The sequence below is a fragment of the Oryctolagus cuniculus genome, chromosome 15 (genome assembly GCF_051225735.1).
Source record: "Oryctolagus cuniculus isolate XC-2025 breed Fujian yellow rabbit chromosome 15, ASM5122573v1, whole genome shotgun sequence".
Lineage (NCBI taxonomy): Eukaryota > Metazoa > Chordata > Mammalia > Lagomorpha > Leporidae > Oryctolagus > Oryctolagus cuniculus.
Window position 1 is genome coordinate 74523998 of NC_142881.1, and position 25860 is coordinate 74549857.

The 25860-nt window shown below is 42.7% G+C and overlaps 1 protein-coding gene across 15 annotated transcripts in view; it reads left to right on the top strand.

Moving 5' to 3' along the window:
- CCSER2 (coiled-coil serine rich protein 2) overlaps positions 1-25860 on the top strand; it is a 158992-nt gene that overhangs the window by 122118 nt on the left and 11014 nt on the right. For 10 of the 15 annotated variants that reach the window (XM_070057963.2, XM_051833007.3, XM_070057960.2 and 7 more), the window contains one exon: positions 13165-17839. The exons of 3 other annotated variants lie outside the window; for them this stretch is intronic. In XM_070057963.2, coding sequence (XP_069914064.1) covers positions 13165-13259 — 95 coding nt within the window. In that variant the 3' untranslated portion in view covers positions 13260-17839. Of the gene's footprint in view, positions 1-4761; positions 4802-13164; positions 17840-25860 lie in introns of those variants that run through there. 2 more of the 15 variants (XM_051833009.3, XM_051833011.3) reach the window with 1 other exon arrangement.

Here is a 25860-nt window from a genome sequence, read left to right on the forward strand (position 1 = left end):
CAACTACTTTAAAGCACAGAAGAAATACCTTTTGAATATGCATGGTTTACTAACATTTCTAATGACTTAGTCATTGTTTAACCCTAAATTGTTGTTTATATTATGTCTGTTTTCTATAACAGTATTATTTTATACTGTGTACTCAAGTATACCTGGTAAGTTGTTTATATTTTATCTTTTCTGAAAAGTCACCCAAAATAGCTATTATTTATGAAAAAGTGCATAAAAGTAGTCAATCAGAGTCATTTTTATGCCTTCTTCACGGATTACCCTGGTTTATAACTCATATCTCTGCCTTCACTAATTCCCTTTATCCTATGTGCAGTATCCAGAGTCCACAGGGGGAAGTGTCAGGTAGTTAAGAAATGTGTCATTGTGAATCCGGGGAAGGGGTAAAGCTCATTTTTTGACCTCTCCTTCCCTTCTGCACTTTTTATTTCAATGGAAAGTAGAGAATTTGTATAAATTTTCACATCAGGTTCATTTGTTTAGTAGAAATGGTAAACAGAGGAACTTCTCCTGTCTCCCACTACCTCTGTTAACTTCTTTTGCTTTTCTCCTCTATTTAAAGAATCCTAGCACATAGCACAGAAAGAATCACACTCAGTGATTTCACTCGTGAGCTCAAGTGAAATTTCCATGGGCAGTTACAGTAACAAACGGTGGTGTGTACTTGGGCGTATTTCAGGCCTGCGCGACTTGCCAGACAACACCCCTGTGTTTGCACCTAGAGAAGCCCCTCCTCTAGCCCCTGTACTTTTTCCCACCCTGCAACTCCCCAGTTCCACCTTCTCCATGGTAAGCGGGCACATGGAATTATAGTTCTGGGGTAATTTTTGGCATTACAAATATTAGATTTATTTTTGTAAAGTATGTTTCTCAGAAACATTTGTTTTACTAGTTTTTTGTATAGCTTTAGAATTTTCTTATCCCTTCCTTGAGTCATTTTCTTTTTATTATTTTATTTATTTATTTACTTTCATTTTCTTTTAAAGGTAGAAAGAGAGAGCAACACCCTCATCCACTGGTTCACTTCCCACATGCCCATCACAGCTTGGGCTGGGCCAGGAAGAGCCAGGAGCCTGACTTTCCAGGTGGCAGGGAGCCAGTGCTTCAGTCTTTATCTGCCGCCTCCCAGGAGGCACATTAGCAGGAAGCTGGATCAGTAGCACCGGAGTCAGAACTGGACTCAGGAACTCACGTGTGGAATGTGGGCCTCTCGAGGGGTGACTTAACCGTTGTGCAAGCTCGTGCCCCTGGCCGGCCATTTTCAAGGGGTGCTTCTTTCTGCTCTCATGGGCTCAGAGCTCTTCTTCATTTCCCCCATGAAGCAGCACTGTGCTCCAGCAACACTGTGTGCTTGCTCTGTTCACTGTCCTGGGAGATTTCTCTGCATCCCCGCATTGGTAGAAAGAGTTTTGTTTCCCTGTTTGTTTGAATGGAAGTGTTAGCCACTTAGGAGAGCATTTACAGCTCCGTGTCTTTTCCTGAGAAAGGTCTCGTGGCCTATGCAGCCGAGAGAGCCCTGGGATGTGATCTAGAGACTTGGATGACCCTGTTTGTGCACGTTAACAACCAGAGAACTCGCTCTCAGCGTCTTGATAGCTCTGAGCGTGGCAGGCTGCTTTCTAGGAGAAATGTGTATTGAACTGCCACACTATCTTGTGTTCACTCTGAGCACATCTGAGGCAGTTTGTCAGTGAGATTTTTTTTTAGTGATAAATTATAAATGTGGAGGATGACAGGAGTAAAGTCAATGATTTTCCAGAGTGTTTTGGACTAGATCTCCCATTTTCCTTTGCTGATAACTCAGGCAGGTTGTATTTTTCTCCACATTTGGTCAGCATGTGGTGCCTGGTGCTGGGAGAGCTTAATTGTGTAAGTAATGGAGTTAGCGGACAGATTTCTCCTTCAGGAGAATCCATTTCATCAGAGTTCTTTCTGATGTTCTCTGGACTTGTTGGTTGGCTTGGCCATGAGTCATCAGTAAGGGCAATCTGTCTGTGTTTTTCTAAAACATTGGAAGAGCAGTAGACATGCCAGTTTGTAAAACGGTGGCATGTTCTAAATATGCAGAGTGACATAATTCATGTTTACAGGGAATCCTTCACTTCGGTCACTCTAGAAAGCTATGCTGGCCAGGAATGTTCTTGCTGAATTTAAGAATAACTCTAGGAAGCTGGAGATGAAGGGAAGATCCCGATTACTAAGTGAGATTTTCTTTTTCTATGGAATTTTTGACCTACATTTGTTTTCTGAAATTTACTGTTCTCTGTTATATGATGTTCATTCTCTGATTTCAAATTAAATTTTTCTCTAAATTATCAGAAAACATCTACATTTAAACGTATAGAGATTTTTCCTGCTGTCAGTAGGGATTTCAGCTTTTGGTCCACATTCAGTTAACTGACATTGGTTTAATCTTTCTACCGTAATTTCCAATGATAAATAGCCTACCTTATAGCAGGAAAATTAATAAAATAATTGCTTTTGGCCAAAGAAGTGCTTTAATGGTAACCCCAGAAAGCATTTCTTGCCAGAATTAAATTCCATCCTAAGCCCAGAGCTTGACCCTTAAATATTTATTGTAAATGCAATGACTCTGTAAAATTTACATTTTCCCTGTTTATAAAAGTAATTTAATGGCTCATGAAGGAATTAGAAAAAAAGAAAATAAACATTTTTATATATTTCCTTCCAGTCTGTTTTAATTTGGCTAAGTTGGAATCTTTACATATTTTCAGCTTTTTGTTTTTGTTTTTCCATATAGTATCATTTTATAAATGTTTTTCAAAAAGCAAATATTTCTTGAAATCCCATTTTACTGGCAGCATAACTCAGTATTATGTAGATACCGTCTGGCTTAGCCTTTTCCTGTCATTGGACGTGGATGTTATTCTTAGTTGTAGAAATTATCCTGCAATGGCCAGAGCTAGGCCATGCAAGAGCCAGCATCCAGGAGCTTCTTCCGGGTCTCCCATGTGGGTGCAGGGGCCCAGGGACTTGGGCTGTCCTATATTGATTTCCCAGGTGCATTAGCAGAGAGCTGGATGGGAAGTAGAGCAGCCAGGACTTGAACCAATACGCATATGGGATGCTGGCACTGTAGGTGGCAACTTAACCCTCTATTCCACAGTGCTGGTCCCAGCATCTCTCTTTTCTTAGGGAGATTCCTGGAAGGATTTTACTTAATCACAAGGTGTATACCTTCTAGGGGCACTTGATGTATTTTGTTGAATTGTCAGACATGTTTGTAAGGTATAAATTAATATGGTATAAATTAATCTGATTGACTTAAACATGTAGCTATAACCAGTTTGATTTGTAAGAATAGTTTTAGCCTCAGTGCTTTAATTGGAAATTAACTCTGGGTGTGACTTTTCATAAAAATAAAATATTTTTGATTGAAATGGAGCCAGGGTAACTCATTAGGGACTAATTTGATTTTATGGTAAGCTAATTTATTATTTAAATGTTGTTAATGTAGAATGTGGTACTGTGTTCATTTTTCTAGCTAATTTTGAATGCTGTCTAGTATAGTCATTGATTATTCGGAAATGTACATCTAACTCATGGTCCAGTAGGCCCGCCCATAAACCTAGGCATGTGTTAATTTCTCTCACTGCAATTAAGAGAAACACAGCAATTAATATTTTCTGTAAAAGCTTGTTATAGCAATCTGCTGTGCAGATTTTGAGATTGTTCCTTTGGCTAGTATTTGTTGCTGTGTTTTAGTGCTTACAGTGTCCTATGCTGGATAAATATACCATGCATATTGTTACACCAACGGAATTTTACTATTATAGTGCTACTTAGTTTTTTCTGAACTACTCTGCATCTGAGAGGTAGATACTAATGGATTCTGTCTCTTTTAGCTATAGACCCATGAAATTAATCATGTCACACTGATTGTGCCTATGTAGTAAATAAATTACTCTTAATCACTTTGCTAATTTTTGAAAGCAATTAACTGGTCTTCAACTCAGAAAAGCTATTGAACTCCTTATTTCAGAATTTCTTTGTAAATTATTTCTATTTATCAATCAGGTATTCTCTTTAAGTTTTCTGAGATCCAGAGGAATAAAAACATTCCCTGTTCTCAAGAAACACTGGAGTCTGTGATTGCGTTCATGTGACGTCTAAAGCAAAAGTCTGTTTTAATCTAGAGGGAACTAATGACGTCTTCCACCTGCACAGCGATGTGTGGAGCCTCACTTATGATCCATTATATAATTAAAATCAGATTATACTATTAGTGGTATTAAATGCAATAGCTGTAATAAAAATAAACTAACAAATGCTGGAGTTTACTTAGTTTTATAATACATAAGAAATTCTGAAATTATTAAGACAGCAGTTGCTACTTCCTTTGTAAGAGATTACAAAGGCTAAATAAACCTTTTTAGGTTTTTGGAGTATGGATATTAAGTTGTGTCAGAATTGTTTCAGTATTTGGCAAGATTCTTCAAGTGATTCTTTTAAGTATTATAAGTTAAGTTTTAAACAAAAAGTTGCCTTTCTGTGATATTTGTACTGACTTGAAAACCACTTTAGTAAGAAGCACAAATTATTTAAAATGTTTTAATTATATACAAATATATTAAATAAAATAATGAATACTGCCTAGAAAAACACAATGATAGCAAAGCCAGTCCTTTTGGCTGCCACCCAGACATGGCAATCCTTGGTGTTGTGTGTGGTCTCTGATGCCATTGTCCTGTCTTTTTCTTGTCTCTGCTCTCCCATTATGCCATTGGCAAGGAGTTGAGAAGTTAGTCCATTACTTCTCTGACAAAGCGTGGTACAGTACAATTTCAGATTTTTTTCTACCACCTTTCTCATAAGTTACTTTTTTGTTTTTGTTTTTTCCAGTTTGCATGATGCATGTCAGAGCCTGCATGAAATTACAGGCATGGTACAGGTGGCTCCATTTCCATCATCCTTTTAATCTCAAATATATTTAAATAAACTTGACTATCCCCAGAAAATAGCTTAAGTGAATTCCTATGTCTGTTACACAGTAGCATTTTTACACTTAAAACATTTCCTGCGTTCTACTTAGCACACTTTGGTATATTTTTACTCAATCGGGACTTGACATTTTTAGCTACCATCTTTTTGCTAGTGACCCTAGAACAAGAATGTTTACAAATACTGGAATGAGTCCTTTTCCTTAAGCTGTTGCAAGAGGTCTTTGAAGTGGCCTGAGAAACAGTGACAGGGAAGAGATTTTGTCCCTCATGAGTGGTCATTTGCCTTTCTCAGTTTCAGTCAGTGGAGCCACTTCTTTCTAGAGATACTAGTCCAAGGTGTAGCTCAAGTTCGACATCTGAGAGTTTTCCTGTGTAGGCTGTATCAGCTAAGAAAGAAACAGGGCATTGTCCAGGAAAGTCAGTACCTGAATGATGGTATTGAATCTGACTATGGGGTTTTTAAGTATATTAACACTGAAAATAATATGGCTGTGTCGCATATTTTGGGAACCTGTGAACTCCTCAGAACTACCCAGACAGCACAGAATAATGACATTTTAGTGTTGCATTTCAAATTCTCTTATGGCTCAAATTCAGGCTTTGCTGTTTACTAAAATACGTGATTTGGACATGTTACTTATTTAGACTTCAATTTACTATTTACAAAAACAGAGGACAATGCCTTCTGTCTCAATGATCAGAGATCATGCCTGCAAATTTAGTTTGGAGTCTACCTTTAACCCTGTTCTCTTAGAGCTGAGTCCAAAATTACCCAAGTACTTGTACTGTGCCAGGCATTGTGTTAAGTACCTTGCATGCAGGTTTTGTTTATCATTGACAGCAATTCCATGAGGTATAGATACTGGTATTACCCTCATGTTATAAATTGTGGAGTTCTGTTTCAGGGCAGTGAGACCACTTCCCCACTGTCTCACAAAGCAAGTGATAGACCCAGGGCTGAGACTCAGACCTCAGACCAATCTGACCCCAAAGCTAAGTGTTTCTATACTGTGCTGGACCATCTCCTTCGTAGACTCCAGTCAGAATCTTTTCTAAGCATAATGTCCTACTTCCAGTTCTAACCTCCAGGAAGGCAGGTAGTGCATACAGGTGTCAGTGGTCATGGCAGGTATGTCTGTTGTTGATTGAAAACATTTAGATAGATCTTTTTTTAAAGGCTTATTTGTATTGTTGAACTCTGTATTTGAAATCTAGAGACTTTGTATTTTATAGCAGCTAGTTTATTATACTGCTGAAGAACTTGCCTCTTTATTCCCAGACCCAGTTACAAAAGGGCCATTATTTGAGTTCATCTTTCTTACACTTTTTAATGATTGTTGGTAACATTTTATTTTTTTATTTTTTTGACAGGCAGAGTGGACAGTGAGAGAGAGAGACAGAGAGAAAGGTCTTCCTTTTGCCGTTGGTTCACCCTCCAGTGGCTGCCGCGGCTGGTGCGCTGCGGCCGGCGCGCTGCGGCCGGCGCACTGCGCTGATCCGATGGCAGGAGCCAGGAGCCAGGTGCTTTTCCTGGTCTCCCATGGGGTGCAGGGCCCAAGCACCTGGGCCATCCTCCACTGCACTCCCGGGCCACAGCAGAGAGCTGGCCTGGAACAGGGGCAACCGGGACAGAATCTGGCGCCCCAACCGGGACTAGAACCCGGTGTGCCGGCGCCGCTAGGTGGAGGATTAGCCTAGTGAGCCGCGGCGCCGGCCGTTGGTAACATTTTTTAAAGATATTTTTTAAAAAGATTTATTTATTTATTTATTTGAAAGGAAGAAAAGGAGAGAGAAAGAAAGATGCTCCATCCACTGGTTCATTCCCCAGATGGCCACAACAGCCAGGGCTGGGCCAGACTGAAGCCAGGAGCACTCATCTCTCACATGGGTGGCAAGGGCACAAGTACTTGAGCACTTTTCTGGTGCCTTCCAAGGCACTTCCAGTAAGCTAGATTGGAAGTGGAGAAGCTGAAACTCTAACCAGCACTCTGATATGGGATGCTGGTGTCAAAAAAGTAGTGGCTTAACCCACTGTACCACAATGACTACCTCATCAGTAACATTTTTAAAGTGTTTTATTTGGTCGAGAAACTGAAAGAACTGACCTTTGCTGAATCCTTCCCCAAGTGCCCACAATGAGTGGGGCTTAGCCAGGCTAAAGCAAGGAGCTGGGAGATTAATCATGTTTCCCCTGGCAGGAGCCGAGTTACTTGAGCCATCATCACTATCTTCCCTGGAGCTGGAATCAGGAACCAGAGCCAGGTATCAAGTCCAAGTGTTCTGATGTAGAGCATAGACATCTTAAACAGCATCTTAACTACTAGACTCAAAATCTGCCCCATCATTGGTAACATTTACTAAGTGCTTACTGTAGGCTAGGAGACCCTGTGCCAAGTGTTTTACATGGATAGTCATATTTTATTAGAATTAGAAATGGAAAATAGCAAATGCTCGTTAAGAAAGTTTTCCCACCCTGTTGTTTAGTCTAGAAAGGCCTAGTTTTTAAGTCAAAGATATTTGATGAATAAACTTCTGGATCATTATGAGGATACTTAGATTCAAATTAGGATATAATTAATCCTTCCTTCTGTCCTTTTAAACACAAATAATCGGGGTAGGCATTTGGCCTAGCATTTAAAACACTGGTTATGATGCCTGTATCTCATATCAAACTACCTAGGCTTGATATACATAGATCCAGATCCAGCTTCTGGTCATTTCCTGCTAACACAGACCCTGGGAAGACAGTGGTGGTAGTAGTTCAAATAGTTGGGTTCCTACCATCCATATGGAAGACCTGGATTGAATTCCAGGCTCTTAACCTTCCCCCTCCTTCCCATCATTGTGGGCATTTGGAGAGTGAACCAGTTCATAGGAGCTCTTTCTGTTTGTTTCTGACTCTGCCTCTTGAATAAATAATCACTCACAGTGCTATGAATTACCAAATTTTAAAATACGTGAACAATCAGGCAGAGAAAATCATCTTCCCCCCATTATCAGATTGTTCATCAGTGTTGTTTTTAGACTGGTTACTGTTTAATGATTAATACTTTATCACTGATCTAATAGGAAAGCATCACTTTGATAATTTTATGGCTAAACAAGAAATTCTTAAATATGCAACAAATATTCATTCATTCATTTATCTAGCAAATATTTAATACCCACTATGTGTAGGATACCAGGCAAGACAAAAATGAATAAAACCTAGAACGTGCCTGTGAGAAGCTCATGGGCTCTGGTTGTCTCTGTAAGCAGCCCCAAATAGACGTTTAAGATTCTTATTAAAGATGACTACCAGGCCTTTGCACATCGGCCCATTTGACCTTGACACATAACCATGTACTCTGAGAGTTCTCAGGTGTGTTGAAGTTGTGTGTTCAACTAAAGTAAGACTTCAGGTTGTCGAGTCCAGCCAGAGGTACCTGGCTCTTTAAGTCTAGGGATGGAATCTGAAGTCTCAGTCACCAGCTCCTGCACGAGCTGCAAGGGTGGCGCACTGAGAACTCTGTTCGTTGGTGACTGCAAGGAGTTCACTGAAGCCCTCCAGTGTGTGTGTGTGTGTTAGGGGGGCTTTCTTTTGCCTTCTGGTCTTGTGGGCTGCTGGACAACTTCTCCAGAGGCATTTGTTTCATTTTGAATGAATGTAAGACTGCACTTCATCTTGTCTGCCCCACCTTCAAACCTCTTTCAGTCCTCTCCTGTTTTCTGTACCCAGTATCCTAATTTTAGAAACTTAAAGTTTATCACTTGGGCTGTTAGCGGTAGCTGCTACCTGGCTGTGCTGCTTCAGAAGCTCATCCTCTCTGGGCACATTCCTCACTGACTACCCCAGGGTGTTCATTCTAAAACACATTGTATATTACAGTTTCTCTGGTAACGTAAAATTCACCAGTGTCAGCCATCAGTTAATGGCCATCAATCCCTCAATGAGCTGGCCCTGTTTTCCTACCAACACTGGGTTCTCCAAATTCAGTCTGACAACTTGAAGTGACTCGAATAAGCTGTTTAATATTACTATTATTATCATTAGCCTCTGTGCCTAGCATGTGCTGGCCTGCTACCCAGAAGGTCTTCATCTACTTGGCAAACTCCACCTCATCCTGCTAAAGTAATCTTTGATATTCCTTTCTGTTAGCCTTATTGGTCTTGGAATTTGAGATCTTTTCTTCTTATATTTAGTATTCATTCTAAAGATGTGTAAGGACTTGTTTTTTCTTTTTTATGACCTTTGAAGCAGTAGTAGATGTCGACATGATGAATTGTTAGCATCTTTGCCTTTAAATTAACACAGATGAGTGCTTGGAGTTTGGGGAAATTATAATTTAACAGCCATTAAAACACACATCTGTTCTGCTTGATATCGAGAGCTTAAGAAGCAGCTTGTCCAACTTGCCGGCAGGTAGCGGCACTCCAGTCCTCAGTGGCTAACCACTTCCACATAGTCTTCCATGTATGCACAGCAAGTGATTTCCTTGGTTCTTGCGTTACCGTCATTTTTTATTCTTAAAAGAGATGTTTTGCTTCACGGTACAGGAATTGATTTTCTAAACCATAGTTCTCAAATAACAAACCAAGATATTTATTTGAGGATAGAAAAATTACACCATTAAAAAGATAAAAGTGGCCGGCGCCGCGGCTCACTAGGCTAATCCTCCGCCTAGCGGCGCCAGCACACCGGGTTCTAGTCCCGGTTGGGGCGCCGGATTCTGTCCCGGTTGCCCCTCTTCCAGGCCAGCTCTCTGCTGTGGCCAGGGAGTGCAGTGGAGGATGGCCCAGGTGCTTGGGCCCTGCACCCCATGGGAGACCAGGAAAAGCACCTGGCTCCTGGCTCCTGCCATCGGATCAGCGCGGTGCGCCGGCCGCGGCGGCCATTGGAGGGTGAACCAACGGCAAAAGGAAGACCTTTCTCTCTGTCTCTCTCTCTCACTGTCCACTCTGCCTGTCAAAAAATAAAAAAAAAAATAAAAAGATAAAAGTAACAAAGCGACATTTATTTAGTAAATAAAAGCCACTGATTTACTTAATGTGATTAAGAGAAAGTTTAGGCTTTTATTTGATTATTCATTTGAACTCCTCTCTGTTAAAAGACTCAACACTTTATTATTCTTGGTCATTTCTCTCACTCTTTAATATTTGAAATAGAGGCTTTTCTTATACTTATGATCAGTGTGTCTTTCTGACTCTGCTGTGTTTCCAGTTATTTCTCAGATAAGCAGTGGTCAGCTGGGTAACGTGAGCACTCAGAAGAGTGTGGATGGGTCATTTAGCGCAGGTCACAGTGAGTCTGGTGGTTTGGTTAATAATCAATTCTTTACTTTATCTGAATTGGAAAATCATACCTTTTTATGCTTTAAGCTGCTAGCACATTTATACCTTTTTTTCCTTGATAGAGATAGACATTAGAGAAAAACACAATTTTTAAATTTTGCTGATATTTATTTATTGTTAAAGATTACTTATTTAAAAGGCAAGAGTAAGAGGTGAGAGAGAGAGAGAGAGAAAGAGAAAGAGAAAATCTTCATCCACTGGTTCACTCCCAAATGACTATAACAGCCAGGTCTGGGCCATACCAAAGCCAGGAGGCACGAAGTCCATCTGGGTCTCCCAGCTCGGTGGCAGAAGCCCAGGCATTTGAACTGCCATCCATTGCCTTTCCAGGCACATTCTCAGGGAGCTGGATCAGGCTCCAGCGGATGCTCTGATACAGGATGCTGGCATCAAGTGGCAGCTTAATCCTCTGCACCACAACTCTCCTCTCTATCACTGGTATTTTTAGACTTTTAACTTGAGACAAGAATTTCTTACTCTCTTAGAAGGTGAAAAGGGAAAACAAATCCCCACTCAATCAGCTATTTGCTGCCACTCTTCTCCTCCCTGATTACCTTTTTTCCTCTGGTAGATTTTGGTTTCCTTGATACGCTCCTGCCCTATTTTCCCACTAATCCTCCTAAGGTTTGTGATCACTTTGGTGTGATCTTTTTCTGGGAACCCCAAGAAGCATCTGTTGAATCAATTATGTGATGATTTTAGTAGCCTCTTCTTTTATTCATTGATTTATCGTAAAATGCCCAGGGACTTTAGAAGTCTTGGACATTTAGCTTAAAAAGAACAACTTAGATGACTTGTTTATTTTAAACATATCTTTGCATAATTTTCAGTCGTGGTTTGTCTTTTTAAAAAAATTGATTTATTTGAAAGGTAAAGTAGGCAAAAAGAGAGAAAGAGGTCTTCCATCCACTGCTTCACTCCCCCAAATGGCTGCAACAGCCAGAGCTGAGCTGATCCAAAGCCAGGAGCCAGGAGCTTTTTCCAGGGCTCCCACACGGGTGCAGGAGCCCAAGCACTGGGCCATCTTCTGCTGCCCTCCCAGGCCATAGCAGAGAGCTGGATCGGAAGTGAAGGTACTAGGACTAGAACTGGCGCCCACATGGGATGCCAGCACTGCAGGTGGTGACTTTACTCGCTACACCACAGTGCCGACTCCTTGATTTTTTTTTTTATATCAATTCAGCTCATGCTATCATGACCAACCATCCTTTCATAAGTCAGTGAGTCTGCTCAGTCACTCCCAGCCCTTTCACGGTCTAATCTTGACTAGGAAGACATCATCCAGTGCTGATCAAGGAGATGAAAGAAGTAAAAAAACACAAAGGATGCGGCATAAGTCAAGCTGCTCTTTGTGTTAAAGAAATTCAAGACACTGTAAAGATTTATTTGTAGATTAGCATATAAAAAGTTACTTATGAAAAATGGTTCTTTAAAGTTCACATTTCTTTGTTGTACTCTTTGATATTTTAGCCCACGTTATTTAATAGACTGTCTCTCCCTCTCTCTCAAGCACACACACACATACACAAATATTTGTGCCAACTAACCTCAGATGGAGTTGTATGTGCTACCCTGTTTGTTTTCATTGTTTGACCCACTGAAAGATAACTTTTAAGATTCGTGTATATTTTTAAAAGATTTTATTATTTATTTATTTGAGAGGTAGAGTTATAGACAGTGAGAGGGAGAGAAAGGTTTTACATCTGCTGGTTCCCTCCCCAGATTGCTGCAACAGCTGTAGCTGAGCTGATCCAAAGCCAGGAGTCAGGAACTTCTTCTAGGTCTCCCATGTGGGTGCAGGGGGCCCAACCACTTGGGCCATCTTCCACTGCTTTCCCAGGCCACTAGTAGAGAGCTGGATTGGAAGACAAGCAGCCAGGATGTGAACCAGCCCCTATATGGAATCCTGGCACTGCAGGCAGAGGCTTAGCCTAACATGCTACAGTGCTGGCCCCAAAATTCTTTTTTTTTGACTGGATGTCCAGCAGTAATGGAAATAATGTATTTTTCCTGGTATTTGTGGAATGGACCCACACAGTGAACTTCATAGGAGTACATGTGAGGCACACTGGCCCAAGAACTCTTCTGTCTTAGGTTTCTTTCTGTGCTTTTTTTCCTGCTAGAGGCAAGTTCACATTCGTTTGACTCTTGGTTGTCATTCAGAGCTGCTCATGTTCATTTTACTACATGGATCTTCACTCTTGAGTGTGGTGCACGCTGTGCATGTAACGTGTCAGCTGTGCTGGCGATGACACAGAGCAGATAAGCTTTGGAGCATTTTGTCCTCCGACTTCTCCATGAGAATGGTAAAGGTAGGCTAGTGTGTGCCAAGTGTATTGGCCTCTTTTTGGAGCATAAACCGAGAATATAAAGCATGTTTCTCTGCTGGAATTGTAATTTAAGGCACAGCACTTGATAGTGTGGTATACAACTTTAAAGAAATTCTTTTTTCAAATGGGTGATACTCTGAAGGTCACCAGTTAATATCTGAGTACTTTGTGGTGATTAAACCAATGTGCTTTAGAAATCATTCTGTCAGGCTCTTAAAAATAAGGTTGTAAATACTTAATCTATTAAGGCAGCGATTTTATTTGATGATAAATTGGTATTTTATGGTTTTCTTTTCCCGCATTTAATTTTGAGTCTTGTTTAGTGTTAACTGCCTGTATCATTGTTTTTTGCATTATCACTCTTGTATGTGTCTCATAAATTTGCTTTTATATTATTTCTTTTTTAACTGTTAAAAATACTTTCCATATTAAAGCATAAATGTCAACACAGCCTGATTAAAACTTTACTTACATTAGTCCTGGGTACTATTTTTCAGATAAATTTTCGCTAATGTTTTCAATTTTAACAGCCTCAAGTACTACAGCCTTCCAGCAGCCTTCCCAGACCCACAGACCACGCCCAGGGAAAACTAATAAAGCCGCAACCTACCGAGGCCCGCAGTGAGTGCGCAGCCCAGGGCACGCATCAGGGCATCGCACCTCTGGATGAAAGCTTTACGCACAGCTTACGGCAAGAAAGCAACTGCGGTTTGGAAGACCGGCCTTTTCCGTCAAGCCCACAGTTCATGATGGATGTGGCTAAGAGGACACCTTCTGAAGCAAACTTGAATGTGACCGTGAATGCTCAAGAGCCTTATCATTTGGCAAAGAATCAACCTAGTGACATGCAGTTTGTAGCTACTTCTCTTCAGACAGCTCCTCAATCAAGTACAGTAGACCAGGCTGAGAGAGTTGGACAAGATCAGTCTCCACCAGTGGGCTACCCTTCTCAGCCCAAGTCTTTGCAGCTTTTAAAGCCATCCATTCTGAATTCTTTGGCACCTCCTCCAGATTCGGAATCATCTGCAAATCGGACTCCTCCCACTTGTAAGAAGTCACTGATAATCGCACCATGTCATTCAGCAAAACTTCAGCCAACATCTAGTCCAACAAATCTTGCAAGTAATCTGAAAGTGTCTAAGCTCCGCCCCCCTTCTTGCTCTTTCAAACAGAAACAAGTAAGCACCCCCCGAATAGAGCCTCAAAATGTCCAGGCCAAGACCAGCATCCCAAGGCCACTCACACGACAAAAAGAAATCATGCAGAATCCGAATGGCAACTTGCATCCTGGGGATTGTTTGGCATCCAATCGTTATTCTCGTCTTCCTAAACCAAAGATACATTAAGTACATAGCCATCACCTGCCACTTTGTGTTTTGAAACACAGTCTTCTGTAATAGCTTTACGTACAGTTTACTACCACGGTGGAGGTTCCATTGAAAGCCTGCAAATCTTACAATTAAAATGTGGAAGTTTCTACTAGTTGGGCTCTTCCACTTTATAGCCTGGGCTGAAGTCTGTACCAATTGAGCATCTTGTCTCAGGTAAACACAAGTTTGCTTACCCATCCCAGAGGTCCACCAAAGGCTGTCACCATGTATCCACTTGCTGTACATCAGAAAACTCACAATAGCCACTTAGCAGATGAGTCCTGTTAAGTCCGTATTCCTTGTGGTTGTCCAAACCTCACCCCTTCCCACTTGTCTCTCCTGTGAACATGGCTACTATTGGAACTAAAGACGTGGTGATCATGGATGATGGTCGTCTGTAAGCAGAGTTCTGGCCAGTGTTTTGTATATTTTAAAGGTCTATGCAAAAGCTTTGTGATGAATAAAGGAGATCAGGCTTTTAATGGGAAGTCTATGTAAGTCTTATTTTTCCCTACTAGGATCATCAAACTAGTTTACTGTTTCTTCATTTACCTAAATCCCCAGACTGAAAATGTCTCGTATTATTTATAAACCAATCATGTGTTGCTTTGATATCATGTTTTTCTCACACACAGGAATTCTTCGCCACAGCCCCTTTGTGTGTGTTCACATTGCTACTGTAGGGTAAATTTTGGAGAGTGAGCTACGTCTTGAAATTGTAACATATGTTAGTGCAGGAGTTTCAGTGTTGAACTCCATAAGCTTATGGATTCATATAGCTTTTTAAAGGTTCCACAGCATGTATCATGAATTAAGTCTTTATTATAATATTTATATTTATTGACTTTCTGCCAATATCTGAAGACTGGAATAATGGACTTGAAATATTTGCACAAAACTTGGATGGGGTGTAAATATCCCATACATAGGGATTTAAAACTTATTTTCTATAGCAAAACAAGTGAAAATATTTTAAGAAAAATTATAAATTTAAAAATTATGCATTTGAGAAAGCTAGAATTCATAATGGTTTAGTTCTTCTGGGTTTCCTAGGTTTCCCATTTTGGTTGGTGTACGTTTGAATGAGAATTTCTTGAAGAGTAGATTTGGGAAGGAGAACAGAATTTGAGATAGGAATTGTATTTTATTCAAAGGTATTTCAAAGGCACTATGCTTATTTATTCCATTGTGCCGCAGAAGGCAGCTGTGGGACCTCCAGGCAACCATGTGCACGAACTTAACCATCCTGCAGGCCGCTTGTCAGACAGTGCAGTGAACGTGTCTTCCTGTCCTTCACATCACGCCACATTTAGGCTGTACCTCTGCAGCTGCTTCAATCAGCATGAATAGTTTTTAGACAGATCACCGTACATGACCAATTTTTGTTTTGCTCAGTGGACCAAAAATGTACTGGAAAGAATGAAGCCAAGAAAGTGACTCATTCAAATTTCTAGGGATTCCTTTACGATGTGTGTCTTTAAGATGGTGGACTTGGCTGTCCCTTTGTGAGAGAGGAACAGCAGCAAGTGCTTGAGTGGGAATTTCAAAGGAAGTGTGTGCTGCCATTGGACGCAGTCTTCCCTTACCTGTCAGAGCACCAGTCATCCAGCGACTGTGCTGTTCGGTAGATAGAAATCATTGTTAGATTTGGTAAAAAGTGCTCAGCGCCGCAGTAGGCTCTCCGCCTTGTGCAGCAGCGCTTCCACAGGAGAGGCCCTGCAGTGCAGCGGGTCCCTCACATAGTGCAGATGAGTCCTCCCTCGGACGTAGCAGCAAATACTTCCTTGTCCACAGAGGGGGCCACAATGGCTGCAGCTAAGAGTGGGCACGTGGGTGGTCTTCCATTTCAATGGAGAAAGAAAGCTGACCCCATATTGCATATAGGATACTATCATTCTTGATTTCCCCAAAGTAAAACAGTCTAATGAATTAGTAGATTTTCGGTTGATTTAGAAGTTGATACAGACTCTTAAGGAGTTTAAATTTCAAATTTGTTTTTAACTCCCTAGGCTGAGGGAAATGTCTTTATTGTCCATTACATAACCATCTGTTGACTCCAGTCATTGATTTATTCTGATGTCTTTCCTGCTCTTTTTTCCTCCCTGAAGAACTTACAGACATGTTAAGCCTGTCAGTTTAACTTCTCTGTACCTTTGTTGAGCCTTAATCTTAGCAGAAGATAGGCTCATCAATATAATTATGAAGCATAATGTATCTAAGAGAAAAATATCTAAATTGCTTGCACACAACATGAAGTATTGGCCTGCAGTTTCCTTTAAAAAACTGCGAGTATCCTGCTGATCTGCTCCTTAGTCAGTGTTAAGTGAGAGGTGGAAGCGAGGCCCTGGCTCTGCTGAGGAGTCGGAGCTCACCGCAGATCTGCGTCTGCAAATCAGCGCTGCGCCAAATGTGTCTCCACAGGAACTTGGATCGCTTATTGTCTTAGCTTTGTGATCATGGTGAAGATGTTGACATGAGGGTTTTCAGTCTGGAGGGGGACGTTTTCTGGGGTTGGTTGAGTTTCCTGTTTGTGGAAGAGAAAGTTTAGTGATGTAGGCAAAATGATGTATTTGGCTGTTCATGGTATACATACCAAATTTTTTAAGGAAAGCTTGGCCTAAGGAGTTGATCGTTATAGTTGCACATGATTTAAGGCATTAACAAAGGATTACAGAGTTACATCATTCAGAATGTTCATAGTAACGGGGACCACCTAGCATTTTTTTTCTTTTGGAGTCGTGTTTTCATTTGTGCAATATTTTCAGACATATAGGCTACTGTTCATTGTATTTATATAGATATTAGGGAACTTTCTAGGTATTTTAACAAGTAAAAATCTGAAAATGAAGGAAAATACCAGATCTGCACTTTAAATGAGCTTAATTGCTTAGAGTTGTGCCTGAAATATCAAAATGCCTCCTACTGGGTGAGGCTTTGTTTGTTGGAATGAATTTCCCTGTAACTGTGCTATTTGAAGATATCAGTACAGCCTTTCACCGAATTGTGTCCCCCAGCATGGCACTTTTCCCATAAAAACCCTGCGTTTTCTTTGACTGTTCCAATGTCCCCTTTGTATTTGACTCGTTTTACTCAGTGCATCAGAGAGAACGTGGTCCCCCCACACAGTCACTTCTAAATGCACAGGTGCACTCTTGGTTTCTGGGCAGAGCCAGCCTGCTGGTTCCTGGTCCCCGGGGCCCCAGGGATGTCCTTGGGAGCCACCAGACAGGTTTGCAGTGCTGGTCAGTCAGGCTGCAGCACCGTGCCTCTTTCCTCTTCGTCTCACATGGTAGTTGCTGTATTGCTAACTCGGTTGGGGTTATATTATGTTTGTGTGCTTAGGCACACATTTGAAAATTAATCATAGCTAGAATCCAGATATCTGATGTCTCTCCTTGGGGATGATGGCCTTGCTGATGCTTGAACTGTGTTTTCTAATGATTGTTCCATATCGCCCTTGAAGTTTTCTGCTGCAGCAACTCAGAAGGATACATTCGGATAAATGATTTTGATGGTGGGTGCCAATCTACAAGTACGTGACTAATTAGGTATATTTAACCTTGTTGGGGAAAAGCCACCCACTTTCTCCTTGGTATAAAGCATTGCCATAACACTAATACTGACCCTAAGAATTCGAAGTCTCTTAAGTTGTTGCTAACTAAAAACAAAAATAATACTTGCAGTATTGTTTTTCCCATTGGTTTTAAAAACACGTTCAGAGTATATTCTGTATATTAGAATTCGCCTGTAAAATGAATTATAAAAACCAGATGTAAAGTCTCTTTCTTGAAAATGTTGGCATAGTAAATAAAAATAAAGTTCATAATTATAAAAATGCTCTTGTGCTTCTCCACATTGACTTCCATATTTGACTTTTTCTCTCATATGTTTTCTCCACAAAGATCTAAGGTACTGTTCATTTGCTTGTGTTCTTTCAAACTCTGATATTTTATTTTCCACGCTCCTTGCTACCCCCACATCACTCCCCAAGCCCTAATGGAGTTGCAAATTGAGTAATATTGGACGGTGTTTTCACCGATTTGTAATAAGTGCTTCATTTTCCCTTTTATTAGAACGTCTGGTGTATCTCAGACAAATAGTGGGATAATGGATATTTGAAGAAGCAATAGCACTATGGGTTACAATGCTGTACAAAGCAGGAAAACACTATTGCAATTTTTAACTAATTTGTCTTACTGTTTTTAAACGTTGCATATACAAAATAGCTTGAAACAAGAAAGGTAAAATGTTTAATGAAATTTTGCCTAATGTTAAGAACAAAACAAGAATCTATAAATTTTTATTTTCCCATTTAGTTAGTTGTGCTGGTCCTCATATGTAAGATATAAAAAGTTAGTGCAGTGATAGGGCTTGTTAATCCTAAATGCTCACTTACATAAATGCCAGAAAAAGAGTGAAGGAAATTCCACGAGTGATAAATTTGATGGCATTTACTACCTCTTACCACTTGTGTACCGACTGTAGGGCCATCCAAGTTACCAGCAAGTTCTTCAGTGTCTCAGAACTTGCCCGTTTTATTGTCACTGAGCCTAGTTATTGCCACTTCTTCATTTATGCTCTTGGTTCCAGAGTTTTCCATCCTGAGTCCTTTTCTCCCACAGAAAAGGTGGTTAAGCTGGAGTTAAATAATTCTGGCTTTTTCATTTTTAAACAGGTTGAGGCAGTTTTGGTGGGATGTCTTCATGCTGGCTGCTGGGTGTGCAGAGTGAAGCTCTTGTCCCCCCCAGGGGGCACACCCAGCCTCCACGGGGGACCGACTCCATCCCTGTTCATCATCTTCCTTTGCATGTAACAGCAAAACTTTTAGCTGGTTTCCCCTCCACCAAATTCCTTTGTATTCTTCTCTTTGAGTCTGTGTTGTGTTTACTTGTGGTTGATTGAGTGTTTTCATTTCCTTCAGGCGTAGGGAATATTATTACATACTCTGCCTTCTGCCTTTGGTTCCTTTTTTTTTTTTTTTTTTTTTTTTTTTTGACAGGCAGAGTGGACAGTGAGAGAGACAGAGAGAAGGGTCTTCCTTTGCTGTTGGTTCACCCTCCAATGGCTGCCACGGCCGGTGCGCTGCGACTGGCGCACCGCGCTGATCCAATGGCAGGAGCCAGGTACTTAATCCTGGTCTCCCATGGTGTGCAGGGCCCAAGCACTTGGGCCATCCTCCACTGCACTCCCTGGCCACAGCAGAGAGCTGGCCTGGAAGAGGGGCAACCGGGACAGAATCTGGCGCCCCGACCGGGACTAGAACCCGGTGTGCCGGCGCCGCTAGGCGGAGGATTAGCCTAGTGAACCGTGGCGCTGGCCTTGCCTTTGGTTCTTAAGATTTAATTTTGAGGTTTCTTAACTATTGGAAGCCATGTTTCCCTTTAGAACCTCAGCCCATACAGAGTTGCTATCTGCTGGTTCTATTCCGCAGATACCACAACAGTCTAGGGTGGGCCAGGCCAAAGCCAGTTACCAGGTCTCCCATCTGGGTGGCAGAGGACTATCACTTGCTGCTTTCCACGGTACATATTAAGAGGAAGCTGGAAACAGAAGCCAGAGCTGAGGTTTGAACCCATGCACTTTTTGGGAAATATGGGCTTTCCAAGGGGTCTCTTAACCACAGAGCCAAGTGCCCCGCCCACCCCTGAAGTCTGCCTTTGACATTCACACTTGGGTACTTAGGTTCAGGCTTTGCTTCCCTTCCATCCCCTTCCCTAGTAGAATCTGATATGGTCTTGTTGATTGTCTTGGTTACTTGCCTTTTTTTTTTTTTTAATTTGACCATGGAGTCTCTGAGGAATCCAGATCACCCAGGAGACCTTGTCTTTGTGGCTTTCCCCCACACAACCCTCACATTAATATCTATCCTGTGCGTAAAACAGGTAGCAACAGTTCTCACATGTGCACCTAGTTTCCTGACATAACATTGCTATCGCTGTCTCCCAGAGCCTGTTAATCCTCACACAGGTTCATTCCCATGTCAGTCCTTCCTGAGTGTGAAGAGTACTTCTTTGGTAATATTTTTAAGTTCCAGTAATATTTCAAGTGGTAAAAGAGTGGATATTGGCCTGTGACAAAAGGACGTTTGGAAGGCAGTGGCTGGAGTGGAAGCTAACCGCCTTGCTTTCATTCTCCACAAGAAATGCTGCTGCAGTAGCCGGGAGCCTTGAACTCCATCCAGGTCTCCTACTTGGGTGGCAGGTGGCAGGGTGCAATGCACTTGGGCCATCCTCTGCTGCTTTCCCAGGTGCATTAGCAAGGAGCTGGATTAAAAGTAGAGCAGCTGGCACTTGAACCTGAGCTCATATGGGATGCCAGCCTCATGGGCAAGCAGCCCAGGCAGCTGTGCCACCACACTGGCCCCTGTTGTCTTTAGTCATTGGTTCTGTCCACACCCTCCCCCAACAGGAGTGCCATAAATGAAGATCTTAATAGATTGAGCAGTTCTTTGCTAAGTCCTGCTGTGGCAGGACTGTGTGCTGTGGGTGTCAGCTCTTACTATGGCAACCAGACCTTTATACCTGGTATGTCAGGATGTATCATGCAATTGGACAGATTTTTAAAATATTTATTTAATTTGAATCATAGAGAAAGAGAGATCTCCCATCCACTGATTCACTCCCCGGAGGCCTGGAGCTCCATCCCACACCCATCATTCATGGGTGGCAGGGACCCAACTACTTAAGCCTTCACCTACTGCCTCCTGAGCACTCCAGTATGGCATGGAGGTGTTCCAAGGGTGGCTTAACTAACTGCTGTGCCAAACACTTCTCCCTGGCTAGATTTTAAAAGTACGGTCCCATGGTGCTAGACACCAGGACAGGGAAACGCCAGGGCTGTGCCCCAGCACTCACTACGGACTGGAGGATTCCTGTGATTTGATTCCTCTGGCCACACAGTTCTCCTCTCCGTATTTGCACCAAGGAGGGAGACCCATGCCTTTGGTTATACCACGCACTTCTGACTTCCTTCGTGCTGAGCGAAAGCTCCTGTGGCCTGGGGAGGGTGTGGAAAGCCTGCGCTAAGTGGAGTCCAGGTGCCCAGCTCTCAGCGGCATCACGGCTGGGTGGTCCTCCCCTGAGGCACAAATGCTGAAGACCGCACACTGTCCAGAACCGGGGTGAGGGGAGATCCTGGACCAAGAACCCTTGACTTGTTTTCTACAAAGAAATAAAGTTCTCCCCATGACTGCCGTTCTGCTCTTGTGATTCTGCAACTGCTGCCTGGGGCCAGACCTCACCACCTCATTCCTCGTAGCGACCTTAAAGTCACGTGACCAGTGGGAAGATGAGTATTCTGCCTTTTTCTTAACAAGCTCCCATACCAAGCTGTTTTGTTCTGCCACTTGGGAGTCACGTTCGGAGCGTCAAAGGCAAGTGCCTTTGTACCCTGTGCTTGCACCATCTGGTTCTCCGCTGGACGCAGGGGTGAGGGGAGACTCCTGCAGCCCGGGGCCCCAGGTTCCATGGCTGGGGGAGGTGGAGAAGCTGCTGCGTTTGCTCTGCTGCCTGAAGGCAGAGTCTGCGCGCCCTCTCCTCTGCTGCCAGCCCTGGAGTGTTCCCAGCAGGCCAGAGGCTTTTGCTCCATCTCCATTAGGACTCTGTATCCTGTGTTACGTGTGGTTTGAAGACGGAGCAACTCTGAACAGGGAAGACACTATGCCCTATCAGCCCGTCCCTTCCACCAGCTGCACGCTCACTGGTAAGGAGTGAAATCGTCTTTTCAGCATGGGTTGGATTTTCAAAGCTATGGGGTCTTAATTCACTTTCTTTTTTTTTAAGTGGCCCTCCTCTGTCTTGTGGGTTCTGCACCCATAGATTAAACCAATGGAGACTTGAAGATGTTTTCTTAAAAAAAGTCCATCTGTGCTGGACATTGGTACAGACTTTCTTCTTGCCAGTGTTCCCTAAGCAATTCAGTATGATAACCATTTCTAAGCATTTACGTTGTATTGGATTCTGTGTCATCAGGAGATGACAAAGCAGACAGAGGAACCAGTGTATGTTATGGGCAGGCACTTATACCCTTTCTATGATCATCTTGCATGAAGTTTAGAGGGGGAATGGAATTAAACGATAAGTTTGTTTTGTTGGAAGCCCCTGTCCCATTGTGAAATCAATGCACCGCTCTATCATAATCATTTTCCACAAACTTTTTGAAGACCTTTCATATAAGGAGCTTCAGCACCTTATGGCTTGTGGCTTACTGTAGTGTCCATGAGGCACCTGGGAAGCTGCCCCCTGCAGACACTGAGCGACAGCTGTACTTTACTGAGACGTATTCTACATCTATAACTTGCCTGTTACAAGTGTACAGTTCAGAGAACTTTTTGGCAAATGTACCAGGTGGGCCTCACTCATCCTAAAGCAGTTTTAGGACATTCCATCACCCCAGTGAGGCCGCATCCCACGTCAAAGTGCCAGTTCAAGTCACCACTCCTCTGCTTCTGTTCCAGCTTCCTGCTAGTGTACCTGGCAAGGCAGTGGATGATGGCCCAAGTACTTCGGTCTCTATGTAGGAGACCCAGACGAAGTTCTTGACTCCTGGCTTCAGTCTGGCCTAGCACTGCCTGTTGCAGACATCTGGGAGTGAACCAACAGATGAAAGATTTCTTTTCCTGTCTCTCCTCCACTCTGTCACTCTGCCTCTCAAACATTCTTAAAAATGGAATCATAGGGGCCAGCATTGTAGCAAAGTGGGTAAAGCTGCCACCTGGGATGCTGGCAGCCCATATGGGTGCCAGTTCAAGTCCTAGCTGCTCCACTTCCCATCCAGCTCCCTGCTAAGGCACCTGGGAAAGCAGCAGAAGATGGCCCAAGTGCTTGGGTCCCTGTACCCACATGGGAGACCTGGAAGAAGCACCTGGCTCCTGGCTGTTGCAGCAATTTGGGGAGTGAACCAGCTGTAGAAGATGGATCTCTCTAACTCTGCCATTCAAATAAATAAAATCTTTAAAAAAAAAAACACAAAATTATACATGTCTGATTTCTTCCATGTAGCACCAAAGTCATAGTGTGAATCAGTGCATTCCTTTTGCTGCTGAATGATTGTCCATTGTGTGCAACCGACCACATTTAGTCAGTCTGTTCAGTAGTTGGTGGACATCTGTATTGTTTTCTATCTGGTATATTTTGAATAGTGCTGCTAACAACATTCGTGTGTAGTCTTTATTTGCACATACATTTCTGTTTCTCTTGGATAGAATACTAAAAGTGGAATTCCTGGATCTAATTACAAATCTTTGTTTAACTTTTTAAGAACCTGTCAAGCTTTTCCAAGGTAACTGCAGTATTTTATGTCCCTACCAGCAACACAGGAGGGTCCCCACTTCCCCCCATCCTCACCAGCACTTGTTACCGTCTTTTAATATAGCCATCCTCTTGGGTGTGAAATAGTGTCTCAGTGTGGTTTCGCTTGATATTTTCCTGATGACTGATAAAGTTGAACATCTTTTCATGTGCTTATTAGCCATTCAGAGCTCATCCTTGGTGAAATGCCTGCTCAAGCCTTTGCTTGCTTATCTTTTAGAAGGATTTTTTTTTTTGTATTCAAGGTGTGAATTATTTCTCAGATTTATGTTCTACATTTATCAGATTTATGTTCTACAGACATTGTCTCCTAGTCCGTTGCTTGTCTTCACGGCTTTTGGAGCACAGAAGTTTTCCATTTTGATGCCATCAGGTTGATCTGTATTCTGGCTGTGTTGTGCCTTGGGTGCCATATCTAAGAAATTTTTGTCAAGTCCAAGTTCTTGAAGACTTCATCCTGTGTCATCTGAAAGTTAAGTTGTCAGAGTGAGTGCCTGGCCCAGCAGTTCAGATGCCAGCCAGTTAAGACATGCAACATCTCCATCTTCTCCATCTTAGAATGCTTGGATTCGATATCTGGCTCCTGACTCCAGCTTCCTGCTAATGCAGACCCTGGGAGATAGCAGGTGAAGGCCCAAGTCATTGAGTTCTTGCCACTCACATGCAAGATCTGGACTGAGTCCCCAGCTTCCTGGTGGACATCTGGGGGAATGAATAAATGACTAGAGATCTCTCGTGACTCTCAAATAAGTCAACATATATAAGATATATAAAATATAAACATTTTAAGTTGGTATTGTTTTACTTCTTATGTTTAAATCTCTGGTCTATTTTGAGATAGTTTTGGTGTATGGTGTGAGGTAAGGGGTTTTGCATGTGGATATCCAGTTTCCCAGCATTATTTGTTAAAAAGACTGCCCTTTGTTCACTGGGTTGTCCTGAGGACACCTTGCTGAAAATACACTGTCAACAACTATAAGAATTTTACTCTGGAGTCAGTCTGTTCTGTGGGTCCATGTGTCTGTCCTCGTGCTAGTCCACACTGGGTTCAGAAATGTAGCTTTACCGTCAATGTTGAAGTTACAAAGATAGAAAGCTCCAACTCTGCTCTTGTTTCTTAAAATTATTTTGGCCATTCCTGATGCTTTTTTAATTTTTCATTTGTGAAGCAGAAAGAACAATATATAAATGCAGAGGGTGAGAAGGAGAGAGAGAGTTTCCATCCACTCCCTAAATGCCTGCGACAGCTGGTGCTGGGCTGGGCTGAAGCCAGGAGTCAGAAACTCAATCCACATCTCCCATGAGGTGTGGCAGAACCCCGAGTACTTGAGCCAACACTAGATGCCACCCTGGGTCTCCATTAGCAAGAAACTGAAATCAGGAGCTAGAGCCAGATTTTGAGTCTAGGGACTCCGATGTGGGACACACACATCTTGACCACTAGGCCAAATGCCGACCTCCCCTCCCCCGCATTCATATCTATTATAATTGCATGTAAGTTTTAGCAGTATCTTGTCAAGTTCTACAAAAATGCACACTGTAATTTTGATAAGTATTCGGGAAGAACAGTCACCTTACCAATACCAAGTCTTCCAGTCCACAAGCATGAAATAGCTCTTCAATTATTCCATCAGTCATGTTTTATATTTATCAGTGTACAATCCTTACACTTCCATTAAATCCATATCTAAGTATTGTATTCTATGGATGCTGTTGTGAAAGAGACTGTACTCTTCAGGTTGTTGATTTTTGCATATTTTTATTTTATTTTATTTTATTTTATTTTATTTTATTTTTTTGACAGGCAGAGTGGACAGTGAGAGAGAGAGACAGAGAGAAAGGTCTTCCTTTGCCGTTGGTTCACCCTCCAATGGCCGCCGCGGCCGGCGCGCTGCGGCCGGCGCACCACACTGATCCGATGGCAGGAACCAGGAGCCAGGTGCTTTTCCTGGTCTCCCATGGGGTGCAGGGCCCAAGCACCTGGGCTATCCTCCACTGCACTCCCTGGCCACAGCAGAGGGCTGGCCTGGAAGAGGGGCAACCGGGACAGAATCCGGCGCCCCAACTGGGACTAGAACCCGGTGTGCCGGCGCCGCTAGGCGGAGGATTAGCCTAGTGAGCCGCGGCGCCGGCCCGATTTTTGCATATTAATCTCATCCTGAGGCTCACGGTGCATAATGATTAGTTGTGATAATGCTTTTATGGATTCTGTGGGGCTTTCTACATAGAAGATCCTGCCATTTGCAAATTAGGACAGCTCTGCCCCTTCCTTTCCCATGTGGTTGCCTTCCTACCCTTTGCTTGTCTGATTGCACAGCCCCATTTCCCTCCTAAGTCGTATGTAACTGAAGCCAGTCATACAGGAGCCACTGGCTCCCTGGGGCCCTGACCCTCACTGTGGTCCTGAGTGACCCAGGAGAAGAGCAGCTGTGAACCAGAGCAGCCTCTGAACACTGGGGAGGGAGAGGAGGGTGGGGCCCATGCTCACTGGCAGCCAATGGGCCTGGTGGCCTGGGAGTGTCGGCGAGGGGCTCTGGGACCCCCTAGT